Source organism: Arabidopsis lyrata (assembly GCF_000004255.2).
Source record: "Arabidopsis lyrata subsp. lyrata unplaced genomic scaffold ARALYscaffold_4, whole genome shotgun sequence".
Classification (NCBI taxonomy): Eukaryota; Viridiplantae; Streptophyta; class Magnoliopsida; order Brassicales; family Brassicaceae; genus Arabidopsis; species Arabidopsis lyrata.
Genome location: NW_003302552.1, coordinates 19,149,161 through 19,164,118, shown reverse-complemented (window position 1 = coordinate 19,164,118; position 14,958 = coordinate 19,149,161). Strand labels below are relative to the sequence as shown.

The window sequence follows — 14,958 nt, the reverse complement described above, 5'->3', positions numbered from 1 at the left end:
GCATTCTTCACGGCACACCAACCAACCATGCACATTTCTCAAGTTTCTTACAATCTTACATCTTTTTTTGGCCAACTAATGATGATTAATCTTTAACTTTGACTTATTAAGAAAAGTATTTCATCAAACGAAACTCTCGTGATCATCATATGTATGGTTTGGTTGGAGCACGAATCATACAACGTTATAATAATTCACAACAAAATTCGAAACAAATTGGTAACCAAAAGATTCCGAAACAGTTCAATATTTGTCGACAACTACCTTCTGTATAAAGTAATGACAAAATTAATAGACGCAAAGACGTTAATAAATGTTGGGACAGTGGCATAATCTGGTCCGGTCTAAAGTCTAGACCAGTTCGTCTAGGCCCAACTTATATTATTAGTCAGTCTCATAATTTAATCGTTGCATAAATAGTGTTTCAAACATAAACGAAGAATACCTGAAAATAAAAACAAAACTCGTCGCCGTAGTTGACCGTTACTTTTTGTTTTAATTATTATGAAAATATACTAACATTCATTAATTTAATTTAAAATATATGTTTTAAGAAAATTTAATTTTATGGTGACACAAACATTCACAAGACTTGTCTGTCTTTCACTTTTTTAGAGTCTTTGACTCATTTTCTTCATAATTTATGAAAACTAAAAAAAAAAAAAAAATTAAATTAAATAAAAACCAGCAAAAAGGAAAAAAAGAAAGTATCTCACCGGAAACGATTTCTTCGCCGATTCCAAGACTTTTCTTCCTCTAAAGCTTTTTAGCAGATCCGGTGAAGATTTCAAAATCAAGCAGCAAAATCCGAAGAATCCTCTAAACCTAGGGTTCCTTCTACGCCGGAGACGGAGGTGATATTATTCCCCCGTCGTATCGTAGCTAAAAGATGATGATTTCCAGAGGTTTGTTTGGTTGGTCTCCGCCGCATATACAACCGTTAACTCCGGTTTCTGAAGTTTCCGAGCCTCCTGAGTCACCTTCTCCTTACCTTGATCCTGGTGCTGAGAACGGTGGTTCGGGAACGGCGGCGCAAGCGGATGATGAGGAAGATATGGAGGAGCCGGAGGAGATGGAGCCTCCTCCTGCAGCTGTTCCTTTCTCTCAGCTATTTGCTTGTGCTGATCGGTTTGATTGGGTGCTTATGGTTTTTGGATCCGTAGCTGCTGCTGCTCATGGTACTGCGCTTATTGTTTACTTGCACTACTTCGCCAAAATTGTTCAGGTTCTTGCATTTCCCAGTGAATCGGATCACCTGATTAGTGATGATCAGTTCAATCGTCTCGTCGAGGTATGTCAGCTTGCATATGCTTATGTGGCTTTACAAAATTTCTAATTTCCTAGGTGTATGTAGCTGAGTGAGCTTGGGGGAAATGGAATTTGGAGGTTAATGTGCGTTCTAGTTTAGGTTTTGGAGCTATTGATAGTTTAGTATATAGTTTTTGCTATATGTACTGAAACGAAATTTTGGAGCTTTGTTCCTCCTTCCGAGTGGGATTTGTAATTTTAGTGGGTTGCCACATTAGGGTTAAGTAACCTTCCTGTCAGGTTCTTGAACATCTTATGTTAAGTCTGTTATCTCGACAAAGTTTGTGGCACCCCTTGGTCATAAATATTTTAGGTCAAGAAGCATGAGAGTGTAGCATTTCTGAGGGTGTGAAATTCTTTGATTGTTTTGCTCTATATCTTTGTGGATATGCATGTTGGATTGTTAGTGGATTTTCTGTTTCATGATTTCCATGTGCTATTGTTTGGAGGACTAGTAAGTATACTGGTTTTCATGTGATTACTGCTTCTAAATTGTATATCAACCTGGAAACCAGCTGTTCTTGACTTAGCTGGGAAGCCTACTTTGAATAGTCAAACTTTTTCGTTTACTCAAAATGCATGCTTAAAAGAAGACAACCCTTCTTCTGGATGTCCATTATTTTTTATTCGAGGTTTATCTTTTTACAAACCAGTTCATCTGGATTCATGAAACACTGGCAACAATCCTGAAATAATGTGCCTGTCTAAGTTATTGATGTCCTTTGTGCAGCTTTCGCTGACCATTGTATACATTGCTGGAGGTGTTTTCGTATCTGGTTGGATTGGTAAGTTCACCTTTGCTAAAATCTTTACATATATAATCTAGTTGTATCCTTCTTTTCTCTAATGCAATGATGCTATTATCCGTCACCATAATTAATTGTCCTTTTTTTTATAGAGGTGTCTTGCTGGATACTGACTGGAGAGAGGCAGACTGCTGTGATCAGGTCAAAGTACGTTCAAGTACTACTAAATCAGGATATGAGTTTCTTTGATACATATGGGAATAACGGGGATATAGTAAGCCAAGTGCTGAGTGATGTCCTACTTATTCAGTCGGCTCTAAGCGAAAAAGTATGTTTAACTTTTGAATCTGGTTTCAAGTTTGCTATTGAATATCTTTATTTTTGCAAGGGATTATACATGTTCATGCATTTTCTTAATCTTTTTGATCCTGGACATTACAGGTTGGGAATTACATTCATAACATGGCAACATTTATCAGTGGTCTTGTTATCGGTTTTGTCAACTGCTGGGAAATTGCGCTCATTACGTTAGCCACAGGTCCTTTCATTGTTGCTGCAGGAGGCATATCAAATATATTTCTCCACAGACTTGCTGAGAATATTCAAGATGCATATGCTGAAGCAGCCAGCATTGCTGAACAGGTATTAGAATTTTTAGGTTTATGGGCTACATTATGGAGATACTGTTTATCTTTTCAAAATATTGCAATTGATTGACGAATTCTGTTGCAAGCATAAAATGACATGTTTCCGACAATGACAATGATGTTTAAGCAGCAGAGTTATAACAGAGACTTCTTTGACTTGTGAACATCAATGTTAATTTTTGCTGTGCAAAGTTTGATATCATTTACAGTTCTCTTATTTAAAATCAAAACTTGTTTTAAGTTCAGAAAATTTTAGGCAGAATCTATGTGGGCTAGATTGTATATAGACAGGTCGGACTGTTTAGGTTGCTTATCTTGGTTTTATGCGACTGCAATCGTGAATTAAAATTCATCTCAACATAGTGCCCAAGTCATGGCTTTGGTTTTGTTATGCTAGGATTCATGTATAATTATTCTTTGCATCCATAACTTAGATATTACATCGACTTGGATGCATGGCAATTACACGCCCACTAGTCTGTCTTATGAGTACAAGTTCTTCTGAAACGCATCCATACTGGTCCATTTTCTGAGTTCTTCATTCTGGTTAGTTTATTGTGTCAGAACGCATCTGAATATATTTTCTAACGCTCAAAAGGGTTTATCCTATATGTGCAGGCAGTCTCTTACGTTAGGACTTTGTATGCCTTTACAAATGAAACTCTTGCAAAATACTCTTATGCAACTTCTCTCCAAGCAACTCTGAGATATGGTATATTGATTAGTCTTGTGCAAGGACTTGGACTTGGATTTACTTACGGGCTTGCTATATGTTCATGTGCTCTGCAACTTTGGATTGGTCGGTTCTTTGTTATTCATCATAGAGCAAATGGTGGAGAAATCATCACAGCCCTTTTTGCTGTTATTTTAAGTGGGCTGTAAGCTTCCGATTCTACTTTTACTGCTTTTATCTTCTTCTTTTTTTCTTTCTCCAGTGTCTGTTTGCTAATTGTATTCATATTTTGCTGTGCAGGGGTTTAAATCAAGCGGCTACAAACTTTTATTCATTTGATCAAGGAAGAATTGCGGCGTATAGGCTTTTTGAGATGATAAGCCGTTCATCCTCTGGGACTAATCAAGAGGGAACTATTTTGTCTGCTGTTCTAGGAAATATTGAGTTTCGGAATGTATATTTCAGCTATTTGTCACGACCTGAAATTCCAATCTTGAGTGGATTTTACCTCACTGTGCCGGCTAAAAAAGCTGTTGCACTTGTTGGTAGAAATGGTTCTGGAAAAAGCAGCATCATTCCTCTAATGGAACGGTTTTATGATCCTACACTAGGTACTATGATGTGTGAGTTAAGATGTATCAATTTTTCTTAATAATCCCCTTGGATTCTCACCTGCGGTGGAGACTATCATTAACTGATTAGATATGTGGTTTTCTCTTATACAGGAGAAGTTCTACTTGATGGGGAAAATATTAAAAATCTAAAGTTAGAGTGGCTGAGAAGCCAAATAGGCCTGGTGACACAGGAGCCTGCTTTGCTTAGTCTTAGCATAAGAGAGAATATTGCATATGGCCGAGATGCTACTCTGGATCAGATAGAGGAAGCAGCTAAAAAAGCACATGCACACACATTTATCAGCTCACTTGAAAAAGGATATGAAACTCAGGTAACTACCCACTGAAAAGTTTGTAGTTATGAATTGTGTTTTTGTTGCTGCTATTATCATTTTAGAAGTTGAAAATGATTTGTTTGTCTTCTAGGTTGGGAAGACTGGTTTAACGTTGACAGAGGAGCAGAAAATAAAACTATCGATTGCTAGAGCCGTACTCTTAGATCCAACAATTCTTTTGCTTGACGAGGTCACTGGAGGACTAGACTTTGAAGCTGAAAGAATTGTCCAAGAAGCTCTTGATCTTCTAATGTTAGGAAGGTCGACCATAATAATAGCCCGACGACTAAGTCTGATAAGAAATGCTGACTATATTGCTGTAATGGAGGAGGGTCAGCTACTTGAAATGGGTACGCATGATGAATTAATCAACCTTGGTAATTTGTATGCTGAGCTTCTGAAGTGTGAAGAAGCAACAAAGCTACCCAGACGGTATGATTTTCCAGCCAAGACCATATACATATCTAACAACTTATAAAGTCTGTTGTGTAGTAAAGTCATGTGGTAGATAATTTTGTCTGACTGCTTTTGATTTGTGATGATTCTACATGTTGCCTTGCAGGATGCCAGTTAGGAACTACAATGATTCTGCTGCGTTTCAGGTTGAGAGGGATTCTTCAGCTGGCCGTGGCTTCCAAGAACCATCATCGCCCAAAATGGCCAAGTCTCCATCTCTTCAGAGAGGTCATAATGTTTTTCGCTCCCAGGAAGTGTGCTTTAATAGTGAAGAATCGCCCAATGATCATAGCCCTGCACCAGAGAAAATGGGAGAAAATGGCTCGTCGTTGGATGTTGGTGATAAGGAACCAAGCATCAAAAGACAAGATAGTTTCGAGATGCGGTTACCAGAGCTACCAAAAATTGACATTCAGTGTCCACAACGTCAGAAATCAAATGGTTCAGATCCGGAGTCCCCTATATCACCCCTTCTGATATCCGATCCCCAAAATGAGCGCTCCCATTCACAAACTTTTAGCCGCCCTCTTGGTCACTCAGATGACACTTCAGCAAATGTTAAGGTGGCCAAGGACGGTCAACACAAGGAGCCACCTTCATTTTGGAGGTTGGCACAGCTTAGTTTTCCAGAGTGGCTATATGCTGTATTAGGGAGTATTGGTGCTGCCATCTTTGGTTCTTTCAATCCTCTTCTAGCTTATGTTATTGCATTAGTAGTGACAACATACTATAAGAGCACGGGAAGCCACCTGCGTGAGGAGGTTGACAAGTGGTGCTTGATCATTGCCTGCATGGGAATAGTGACAGTTGTTGCCAATTTCTTGCAGCACTTCTACTTTGGTATTATGGGGGAGAAAATGACTGAGAGAGTGCGGCGAATGATGTTCTCAGGTACTGCAATATTTTTCTTCGTTGTTAACTCATTACTACTTTCACTTGCCTCGGTTCATTGATTTTATCTGATGTGACAGCAATGCTGCGTAATGAAGTTGGATGGTATGACGAAGAAGAGAACAGTCCAGATACATTATCCATGCGCCTAGCAAATGATGCCACTTTTGTCCGAGCCGCCTTCAGCAACAGGCTTTCGATATTTATTCAGGATAGTTTTGCTGTTATTGTTGCCATTCTTATTGGGTTGCTGCTCGGTTGGCGTTTGGCCCTTGTTGCATTGGCGACTTTGCCAGTACTTACTCTTTCTGCCATTGCCCAGGTTTGTTTTGTTTCTTCAATCTTCCCCAACAAAGCGTTATGTTACTGTCAAGAAGACCGCTTGAACTTATTTTCTTATGTTTTTTTTTTGTTCCCAATTCCGGTTTGGTAGTCACTTGCTTCCCTTAGTCAAAATGTGCTTCTAATTTATTCAAAAGGTTTCCAGTTCAAGTAGCTATTTAAGATGTGAATTTTCCGTTATACGTCATTTTTTTGTTCCCAATTCCGGTTTGGTAGTCACTTGCTTCCCTTAGTCAAAATGTGCTTCTAATTTATGCAAAAGGTTTCCAGTTCAAGTAGCTATTTAAGATGTGAATTTTCCTCATGCTTGGAAGTATTTGCCTGTTCTGCATTTCTAACAACCATTGAAATAAAATTTCCAGAAACTTTGGCTTGCTGGATTCTCAAAGGGCATCCAGGAGATGCATCGAAAGGCGTCTCTAGTACTCGAGGATGCTGTCAGAAACATATATACTGTTGTCGCGTTCTGTGCCGGCAACAAGGTGATGGAACTCTACAGACTGCAACTCCAACAGATACTCAGACAGAGCTTTTTCCACGGGATGGCTATTGGCTTTGCGTTTGGCTTCTCACAGTTTCTTCTCTTCGCCTGTAATGCGCTCCTCCTGTGGTACACCGCGTTATCAGTAGACCGCAGATATATGAAATTGTCTACAGCTCTGACCGAGTACATGGTCTTCTCCTTTGCTACATTTGCTCTTGTGGAGCCATTCGGATTAGCACCTTACATTCTCAAGCGCCGTAGATCTCTCGCTTCAGTTTTTGAAATAATAGATCGAGTTCCTACAATCGAACCTGATGATACCTCGGCTCTTAGTCCGCCTAATGTGTATGGAAGCATTGAACTGAAAAACATTGACTTCTGCTACCCAACCCGCCCGGAAGTGTTAGTACTAAGCAACTTCAGTCTCAAAGTCAGTGGCGGACAAACAGTAGCTGTGGTTGGTGTTTCTGGTTCTGGAAAGAGCACAATAATATCGTTGATCGAGAGATACTACGACCCAGTTGCTGGTCAGGTCTTATTAGATGGGCGAGACTTGACGTCGTATAATTTGAGATGGTTAAGAAGCCATATGGGTCTGATTCAACAGGAACCCATAATCTTTTCCACGACGATCAGAGAAAACATTATATATGCAAGGCACAATGCAAGTGAAGCTGAGATGAAGGAAGCAGCAAGAATTGCAAATGCCCACCATTTCATCAGCAGCTTACCTCATGGATACGACACGCATATCGGGATGAGAGGTGTTGAACTTACCCAAGGACAAAAACAGAGAATCGCTATAGCTCGGGTAGTGCTGAAGAATGCTCCAATACTGTTGATTGACGAAGCGAGTTCATCTATCGAATCCGAGTCGAGCCGTGTTGTGCAGGAAGCTCTTGATACTTTGATAATGGGGAACAAAACAACGATTCTGATAGCGCATAGAGTAGCGATGATGAGACATGTGGATAACATCGTGGTTCTCAATGGAGGCAAAATAGTAGAGGAAGGTACACATGATTCTTTAGCGAGTAAAAACGGATTGTATGTCCGTTTAATGCAACCACATTTTGGCAAGAATCTACGGCGACATCAACTGATCTAAAGAGATTGGACTCCTGTGCCTAATTGAGATTAGTTCAGTCACATACCAACCATCACGTGATATGCCACGGGATAATGTTATTGGATGCAATTACGGGACATGCATCTGATCAAAGGCTTATCGGGTCCGAGATGACACCAAATGAGCAGAAGTTGTGCAACCACGATTAGTTTCTGTAAGCAACTTAGGAGCTTGTAGACGTTAGATTCCCTTATTCTTTCAGGAGGCTAAGCAATGAAGTAGGACTGTGTAATTTATTCATTACTTGGTCTCTTAAGGTATATCGATTTGTTTATTGAAACTGAAGATTAGGGGCAATTTATTTGCTGAGGTTTGTTTTTTTTTTATTGTTGTGAGTGATTTAGGTGGAGAAGTGTGTAATGGTTAGGAAGAAAGATGTCTGTTTTGTAAATACATTATATCCACTTTTTTTGCAAGTTTGATTGAATTACTGAACCAGCTCAAAATCTAACTCACAAGCCACAATGCCAAAAACATCGTTGGAGTTGTGGAGAAGATGGGAATCTATCAAATTGTCATCTACATACAATTATGTAACCACAGAGAGAGAAAGATAGATAGGAGTAACATAAAGATGTTTCTTGTGTTTGTCAAATCTCAAGGATCTTCAAAGAGTCAGCCACAACTTGAAGTTGCTTTTTCACTTTCCTCCACCTCCTCTCATTTGCTCCAACTATGAGTGTATAGTATCTGTCTGCAAACATCAAATCAATTATAACCACTTTTTATTTGCTCACTTTCTTCTCTCATTTATCAGTAAATATATATCATAATCTGTGCTTACTGTTTCCAACTGCCACTGTTGCAAAGGAAGTGGTTGCATAGATGGGAGTTCTTAGTCCATACTCAAACGTGTAATAGTTCCTTCCATCTTCCACCCTCTGCATTTTCATCTTTTATTTGTTTATAAAGATCCAATCTCTCAACAACTTTGACGATTCTTTACCATGTTAACAATCATCTGACCTCTTTCATATCGTAGATAGTAGCTACTTGGTTTGGTGCTGCAAACTTATGCTTCACTAGATCATAAACCACCTGATGAACATACAAGAATGATGAACCAATGTGAATTCACAAATGACATAGAAGGAAGAGGGAGAGTAAGATGTGTAATACATACCTCTTCCATAGGACCTACTTCACGGATGTCGTTTTTCTCGGTTGGTATGAACCTGACCCGCACATTCTGCAGTTGCAGGTATCTATCTTTGAAGGCTGAATCGTGCGCCCTGAAGTCAAATTCCTATATGGTTTTGTGTGGAAAGAAAGATCATCTCAAAGCTTATTCATTTCATCCTCACAACAACAAAAGAAACAAAGCCATAGCTTACCCACCCTCCAGTCTGATGGGTAATAATAAGAATACCCGTCTTCTCGATCCACAAAAGGCGAGTAGCTTTTTGGTATCTCTGCAAACATGATATGAACCAACACATTTATGCTTTTGGTCCCAAAAGAATGAAAAAAGAGAGATGAAAAAAACTCTATATTTGTAGATTACCTTCAGCAAGAAGCAAAGCTGCTGGAATTGAAGTTGCCACTAAGGTTCCTACTCCCACAAGAGCTTGCCTTCTCTTCCAATTGCTTCCGCTGCCTTTTTGGTAAGCTATTGAATTGTTAATATATATAAATCAGTCCACACAAGTCAATGTATTATGACAAGGGAAATGTCAACAAGAGTTTGGTTTCTTACTATTCTCTGAGGAGTCAGCCTTGCCACCGGATGAAAGTAAACAAGCTTTGAGTGATGGATTTGGACAGAGAATCTCTGTCTGGTAAGAAATTGAATCAATGTCTATATAATCAGTGAAGAATTATAATTTGTATTTTTCAGAAATCGAGATGGAGTGGAAACAGAAGAGTGTAATTAACCTTGTGGGAGATTGTTGGTGAGACACCATAGCGTATTGAGAGTGACGAGACTGCTGCCATAATGGCTACAATTCACAAGACTTTAGACGAGATCAATGAACATTGCCTTAGTGTTCTTGTGTGTGGATAAGACATTTCTGATTTTCGTCATTTCTTTGCTTCTCCATTCATTAACATGTGGATAAAAGGATAATGAAAGATTCAAACAAATATGTGGTGACAGATCGGTTTAAGGTCATTTACTGATTAGTGAAGATACTGCATTTGTATGTTTCCATTTTATAATGAGATTTTGTGAGAAGTCAAAAACATAGAACTTGAATTCAACAATAAACTGCAACAAGAATGTATTGTAAAACGTTTTTGCCTCAAATACTACAATTACCAGATGATGGTAATAATATCTTAAAGCAAAACTGAGACTACAAGAGACAAAACCACAAGAGTCTTCATAACTGCAAAGATAGATAAGAGACTTAGATGATGCCAATTTTGTTAGCAACATCCAAAGCATCATAGTCTGGTGTAAGCCTCACGTAAGCCTTCTTGGTTCCATCAGGCCTGTAACAGCAAAAACACATCATTGTGTCAAAATATAATCAACATAATCAAACTCAAAAACAAGGCTTTAAATAAAACTCTCTTTGAAGTACCTGATGAGTGTATTCACTTTCTTGGTCTGGATGTCATACATCTTCTTAACAGCATCCTTAATCTTCTTCTTGTCAGCACGAATGTCAACAATAAAGACAAGAGTGTTGTTGTCTTCAATCTTCTTCATTGCAGATTCAGTGGTGAGTGGGTACTTAAGGATTTGGTAATGATCCAACTTGTTCCTTGGAGTAGCGCTGATTCTTGGGTACTTACCATCTCTGGGCTTGGTAAGAGTCTTTGGCCTGTGGAAGGTGACCTTAGTCCTAATCTTCTTGTCCTTCTTCTTGAAGGTTTGACCAGACTTCACTGCCTTAGCCGCCTTCAAGGCCTTAGCCTTAGGATCAACCTTCTTGGTAGTATCAACTGCATAATCCAACAGAGAGTTTAAGCAACTTATAATACTTTTGATAACATAACTGCATTTGCTTCAAACTTGGGACATATTAACACTCTCAACGAAGAAAAATGAATTCGTGTAGATTTCATCTACAGACCAAATTCAATTGGATACATGATTACTCCATTAATCTAGCTAATCAGGAAGATATGGAAACTAAGCACCTAACGAAACATGATTAGAAAACATTAATCGAGACCAGTTATATAGCGTTTCCATCAAAACTAAAGTCTAGTAGAAGATTCCAAATCTATGATGATCTAGTGAAGATTCAAGAGGTTATCAATGAAAAAATCGTACCTTTAGCCGGAGACATGGCTCGAAATGATTCTTCAGACTCGAAATCTGTTAATATTTTGATAGAAACCAAGAAAACGAAACTCTGTTAAGAATCGGAAAAAGAAATGTAGGAAGATTTCGAGAGAGAGTTTGCAAAATCGACACACAAACCTGGAGAGGTGAAGCAGCTGAATCTCAAAACCCTAACTTACGCCGCAACAAGTTTTATAGTGGAAACTGAAACCCTAAATACTTTGTTGGGCCTAGAATGGGCTTTTTACCACAATCATCATCTAACCCAGTAAAATAATTTGGGCCTTTGCACAAAAAACCTCTGATCACAAAAAAAATCATTGAATTTCTTCCATGTTTTGGATATAGGAAGATCACACTCCAAAATTATTTTGCTTTCATTGTCATGTTATTGGCGTAAAAGCATACAAGTTTGATTTTATCTCACCAGAGCTGGCTAATTAATCAATAATGGAAGAAGCTTTGACCAAACCAAAGCAAATAAACAACCATTTGGTCACCAAACTAAACAACAAGCCTGCTCTACATGTCTAATATTTTACAAGATTTGTGAAGAAGAAAGCTTTTGCTCTATTGGCTTCTACCAATTTCCAAAGGTTCTTCTATATCTTGGGTCGGTTGTATTGTATCTAACACAGTTTTTATACTAATTATTAATAAGAAAAAAAATACATAAGGTTCAAAGGTCACAATCATATACATACATACTTGATAACCCTGTCAAGGGGTCCTTTAATTGCAGTTGAATCTCAACTGTACACGTGTCTATGATGACTCCTCCAATCACGTGCGAGATCCCAGATCCATTGAGAAAACGCCACGTGGATAATTAACAGAGACGTCTCTTCTAAGCCTGGTCCAAGTATCTCTGTGGAATGTCTTACTACCACAACAGTCGTAGTGGCTAGCCTCAATCTTTCTCTTAATTACCAAATTTACCCTCGCCGTCTCTTCAAATTTCCATTCTCTTACCACTCTCTCTCTCTCTCCAAAAACAAAAACACAGCTTCCCACGCCGCCGCCGCAATTCTCTCACCGGAAAAATGGTTGAGCCAGCTAGTCAAGATTCCGACGAAGGGATCTCGCTGCTCGAGTTTCACGGTAACGGTGACCGTTCCTGGCAGTTAAATTTCGATGATTTCCAGGTTTCACAGGAGCACAAGGAGAAGAAGACTCCGAGTAAACTACACAACTGTCTTGGTTGTTTGGGTAAACAATTTGCTCCTCCTCCTCTCCACATTTCCATTTTTTTTTCGTCTTCTTCAGTTTCAATCTTTAGCAGCAGCTGATAAAATTTGAATTCGGCGTCTTTTGTTTGCTATCTTTAGCATTTTTTTGATTCTTCAAAGATATATTTTTACTCTTGTTATGAAGTTGAGATTTAGTTGAATCTTGGTAGTGATTAGTCTAGAGTTTATTCTCTAATCTTTCTTTTGGATGTTGAAGTAATGTCAACAAATATGATTTTGTGATCAAATATGAGATCAGATATGATTTTGTGAAGCTATATGTATTGGTGATTTCAGGTCCGGAAGACAATGTGGCAGATTATTACCAGCAGCAAGTAGAGATGCTTGAGGGATTTACTGAAATGGATGAACTTGCAGAACGTGGCTTTGTTCCTGGAATGTCAAAGGTTGGCTTAGATGAGGCTACTACTTGTCACATTTGTTGAAACCTGTGATGCATTTGTTCTTGTTAATTTATACTTTTCTGAGGTTCTTTGTGTTTTGTGTACATAGGAAGAGCAGGATAATTTGGCTAAAAGCGAGACATTGGCGATTAGAATATCAAACATTGCAAACATGCTTCTTTTTGCTGCTAAAGTCTATGCTTCTGTCACAAGTGGCTCTTTAGCAATCATTGCCTCTACATTGGACTCTCTTCTTGATCTTCTTTCTGGCTTCATCCTCTGGTTTACCGCCTTCTCCATGCAGACACCCAACCCGTATCAGTATCCCATTGGCAAGAAACGCATGCAACCACTGGTTTGTATCATCCTTTTAAATATTGTATATCTCTTCCATTAGTATATTATATTATATGTTATGTTATCGAATCAGCCTAAGCGAACTTGTGTTGTGCTATTGATTTCTCTGTGCAACTATTAACAACTACGACAAGTCAACAAAGTTTTTCCTGTTACTCAATGTGATTCTTGGTCAAATCCTCTCAGGGAATCCTAGTCTTTGCATCAGTGATGGCAACACTTGGATTGCAGATTATCTTGGAATCTCTTCGCACCATGTTATCCAGCGTATGTCTGAAACTTGATCACCTAGCTTTGGTCTAGAGTTTTGAAAGTCATACATTATTCACGAAATCTCTTTCATACAGCACAAGGAGTTCAACCTAACAAAAGAGCAAGAGAGTTGGGTAGTTGGGATCATGCTTTCTGTTACATTGGTCAAACTGCTTCTGGTTCTTTACTGCAGATCCTTCACTAACGAGATCGTTAAAGCTTATGCTCAAGATCACTTCTTCGACGTCATCACAAACATCATTGGACTCATTGCAGTAATCCTTGCCAATTACATCGACGATTGGATTGATCCCGTTGGAGCTATCATTGTAAGTTTCCAAATTTTTAAAAACCAAATTAAGTTACCTTACTGAAATTGTTTCTTAATTCATGAAGCTTGCATTATACACGATACGGACATGGTCAATGACGGTATTGGAGAACGTGAACTCTCTTGTTGGGAAATCAGCTAGACCAGAGTATCTGCAGAAACTAACTTACCTGTGTTGGAACCACCATAAAGCAATTAGGCACATTGATACAGTCAGGGCTTACACGTTTGGCTCTCATTATTTTGTGGAGGTTGACATTGTTCTCCCAGCTGACATGCCTCTGCAAGCGGCTCACGACATTGGAGAATCGCTGCAAGAGAAGCTCGAGCTGCTAGAGGAGATCGAACGGGCTTTTGTGCATCTTGATTATGAGTACACTCACAAACCCGAGCACGCTAGATCCCACCGTTAGCTGTTTCTCCTTTTCAAGTTCTCTACGTTTCTAAATCTTTACAAATTAATCTTCACTGTATTGTTGTTTAGTAGACAATTGTGAGATAAAGGAGTACCTTTGTAACTATCTACTTTTGTTTTGCGTGTTTCATTTAGCAACAAGATTAGAACTTCTCTTCCAGTCTCAATGAATAAAGTAGACATATGTTAAATTAGTCTCAAGCAGAGGACATTATAGAAACCACACAAATTGCACAAAAACCATTAATAGTTTATTCTCTGATTAACATTTTCAAATGGATCTTGTCTTGTGCAGACGAGGAGTACAGCGACAGCAACTTTTTCTGTAAGGCTCGGGCTGCCAACGCCTAGGACTCGAAAACCGCCACGGTTTGATAACGCGTAAACGCCGGATAACACGCTGATACTTACACTTGTTTTCTGCACTCAAATCCTGATTCTTGGGATTGAAGCATCTTGTATGCTCATAGAAGCTTCTTCTAATGTGATCAACATCGTCACACGGGTCGTCCTCACTCTGATTCTCACCCTTTTTTGGTATAATTTCTAAACTCTGATGCTTACCCATGAGACTGAAACACCCTGTACGCTCATCAAAGTTTCTTCTAGCTATAGCTATGCGATCAACATCCTTACCCACCCGAGCCTCGTCCTTGTAACTTATGTAGACAGTTGCATTTTTGGCATTGAGTCCCTCATTCAGATCTTGGATATCTATTGCCACATTCACAATCTTCAAGTTGGACAGATCAGGATCCTTTTTGTCGCTTGTATATTTGGCGACTGCAAGTTCCAAATATAGCCGAATCCAGTCATTGTCTTGCATCTCTGAATTTTTCAACTGCAAAAGCAAAACATATATATCATCACTCACTACTAATTGTTGATCATGAGCAAAGCACAAAACTCAAGAGTGTCTTAAATCTTACCACGTAAAACCGCTTTCCATTGTCGAAAGGATCCTCTGTCGGCCACTCAGGCATGTTACCTGGGAAGTAGCATTTACCCCCGTCGAACTTATTGGTTTCCCCTATACAATATATAATCAGCCATAATCAATCTGCAATGGTATTTCTCTAATTAACACCCATTGTTAGAAAAAAATCA

At 38.9% G+C, this 14,958-nt stretch overlaps 5 protein-coding genes across 6 annotated transcripts; 2 read left to right on the top strand and 3 right to left on the bottom strand.

Annotated features, from left to right (window-relative positions):
• The first annotated feature begins 659 nt into the window (after positions 1–659).
• Positions 660–8,060, top strand: LOC9315868 (ABC transporter B family member 6). The gene is made up of 11 exons (XM_021028085.1): positions 660–1,291; positions 2,039–2,093; positions 2,207–2,382; positions 2,496–2,696; positions 3,320–3,579; positions 3,675–3,985; positions 4,100–4,320; positions 4,415–4,755; positions 4,886–5,670; positions 5,751–5,992; positions 6,375–8,060. The coding sequence occupies exons 1-11, from the start codon at positions 890–892 to the stop codon at positions 7,602–7,604; spliced, it is 4,224 nt and encodes a 1,407-aa protein (XP_020883744.1). The 5' UTR covers positions 660–889; the 3' UTR covers positions 7,605–8,060.
• On the bottom strand, positions 8,006–9,696 carry LOC9315867 (photosynthetic NDH subunit of lumenal location 1, chloroplastic). 2 transcript variants are annotated; one of them, XM_021028091.1, is made up of 8 exons: positions 9,501–9,696; positions 9,322–9,400; positions 9,130–9,234; positions 8,964–9,037; positions 8,749–8,871; positions 8,592–8,663; positions 8,410–8,506; positions 8,006–8,319 (listed from the first exon to the last, which is right to left on the bottom strand). In XM_021028091.1, exons 1-8 carry the CDS (start codon positions 9,558–9,560, stop codon positions 8,216–8,218), a joined length of 714 nt encoding a protein of 237 aa, XP_020883750.1. In that variant the 5' UTR covers positions 9,561–9,696; the 3' UTR covers positions 8,006–8,215. The 2 variants fall into 2 exon arrangements, with proteins under 2 accessions (XP_020883750.1, XP_020883751.1); XM_021028092.1 differs by having other exon boundaries at positions 9,130–9,222; positions 9,501–9,678.
• Positions 9,697–9,799: 103 nt separating this feature from the next.
• Positions 9,800–11,060, bottom strand: LOC9317723 (60S ribosomal protein L23a-1). Its single transcript, XM_002879753.2, has 4 exons — positions 11,002–11,060; positions 10,852–10,896; positions 10,154–10,517; positions 9,800–10,061 (listed from the first exon to the last, which is right to left on the bottom strand). Exons 2-4 carry the CDS (start codon positions 10,865–10,867, stop codon positions 9,977–9,979), a joined length of 465 nt encoding a protein of 154 aa, XP_002879799.1. The 5' UTR covers positions 10,868–10,896; positions 11,002–11,060; the 3' UTR covers positions 9,800–9,976.
• A 526-nt stretch (positions 11,061–11,586) lies between these two features.
• On the top strand, positions 11,587–14,008 carry LOC9315866 (metal tolerance protein 11). Its single transcript, XM_021028088.1, has 6 exons — positions 11,587–12,072; positions 12,390–12,499; positions 12,606–12,851; positions 13,040–13,120; positions 13,201–13,434; positions 13,502–14,008. Exons 1-6 carry the CDS (start codon positions 11,907–11,909, stop codon positions 13,847–13,849), a joined length of 1,185 nt encoding a protein of 394 aa, XP_020883747.1. The 5' UTR covers positions 11,587–11,906; the 3' UTR covers positions 13,850–14,008.
• On the bottom strand, positions 13,991–14,877 carry LOC9315865 (UPF0725 protein At3g25080). Its single transcript, XM_021028093.1, has 2 exons — positions 14,781–14,877; positions 13,991–14,692 (listed from the first exon to the last, which is right to left on the bottom strand). Exons 1-2 carry the CDS (start codon positions 14,832–14,834, stop codon positions 14,123–14,125), a joined length of 624 nt encoding a protein of 207 aa, XP_020883752.1. The 5' UTR covers positions 14,835–14,877; the 3' UTR covers positions 13,991–14,122.
• Between the last annotated feature and the right edge of the window lie 81 nt (positions 14,878–14,958).

Coding starts and splice junctions, on each gene's coding strand:
- LOC9315868 (XM_021028085.1), top strand. CDS start 890: ATGATGATTTCCAGAGGTTTGTTTGGTTGGTCTCCGCCGCATATACAA. Junction 2,094..2,206: donor TTTCGTATCTGGTTGGATTG/GTAAGTTCACCT, acceptor TTTTTTTTATAG/AGGTGTCTTGCTGGATACTG. Junction 3,986..4,099: donor GTTTTATGATCCTACACTAG/GTACTATGATGT, acceptor TCTCTTATACAG/GAGAAGTTCTACTTGATGGG.
- LOC9315867 (XM_021028091.1), bottom strand. CDS start 9,560: ATGGCAGCAGTCTCGTCACTCTCAATACGCTATGGTGTCTCACCAACA. Junction 9,038..9,129: donor AGCTTTGCTTCTTGCTGAAG/GTAATCTACAAA, acceptor TCATGTTTGCAG/AGATACCAAAAAGCTACTCG. Junction 8,320..8,409: donor AACAGTGGCAGTTGGAAACA/GTAAGCACAGAT, acceptor TGATGTTTGCAG/ACAGATACTATACACTCATA.
- LOC9317723 (XM_002879753.2), bottom strand. Junction 10,062..10,153: donor AAAGTGAATACACTCATCAG/GTACTTCAAAGA, acceptor TTGCTGTTACAG/GCCTGATGGAACCAAGAAGG.
- LOC9315866 (XM_021028088.1), top strand. CDS start 11,907: ATGGTTGAGCCAGCTAGTCAAGATTCCGACGAAGGGATCTCGCTGCTC. Junction 13,121..13,200: donor TTCGCACCATGTTATCCAGC/GTATGTCTGAAA, acceptor TCTTTCATACAG/CACAAGGAGTTCAACCTAAC. Junction 13,435..13,501: donor ATCCCGTTGGAGCTATCATT/GTAAGTTTCCAA, acceptor TAATTCATGAAG/CTTGCATTATACACGATACG.
- LOC9315865 (XM_021028093.1), bottom strand. CDS start 14,834: ATGCCTGAGTGGCCGACAGAGGATCCTTTCGACAATGGAAAGCGGTTT. Junction 14,693..14,780: donor ATGGAAAGCGGTTTTACGTG/GTAAGATTTAAG, acceptor TTGCTTTTGCAG/TTGAAAAATTCAGAGATGCA.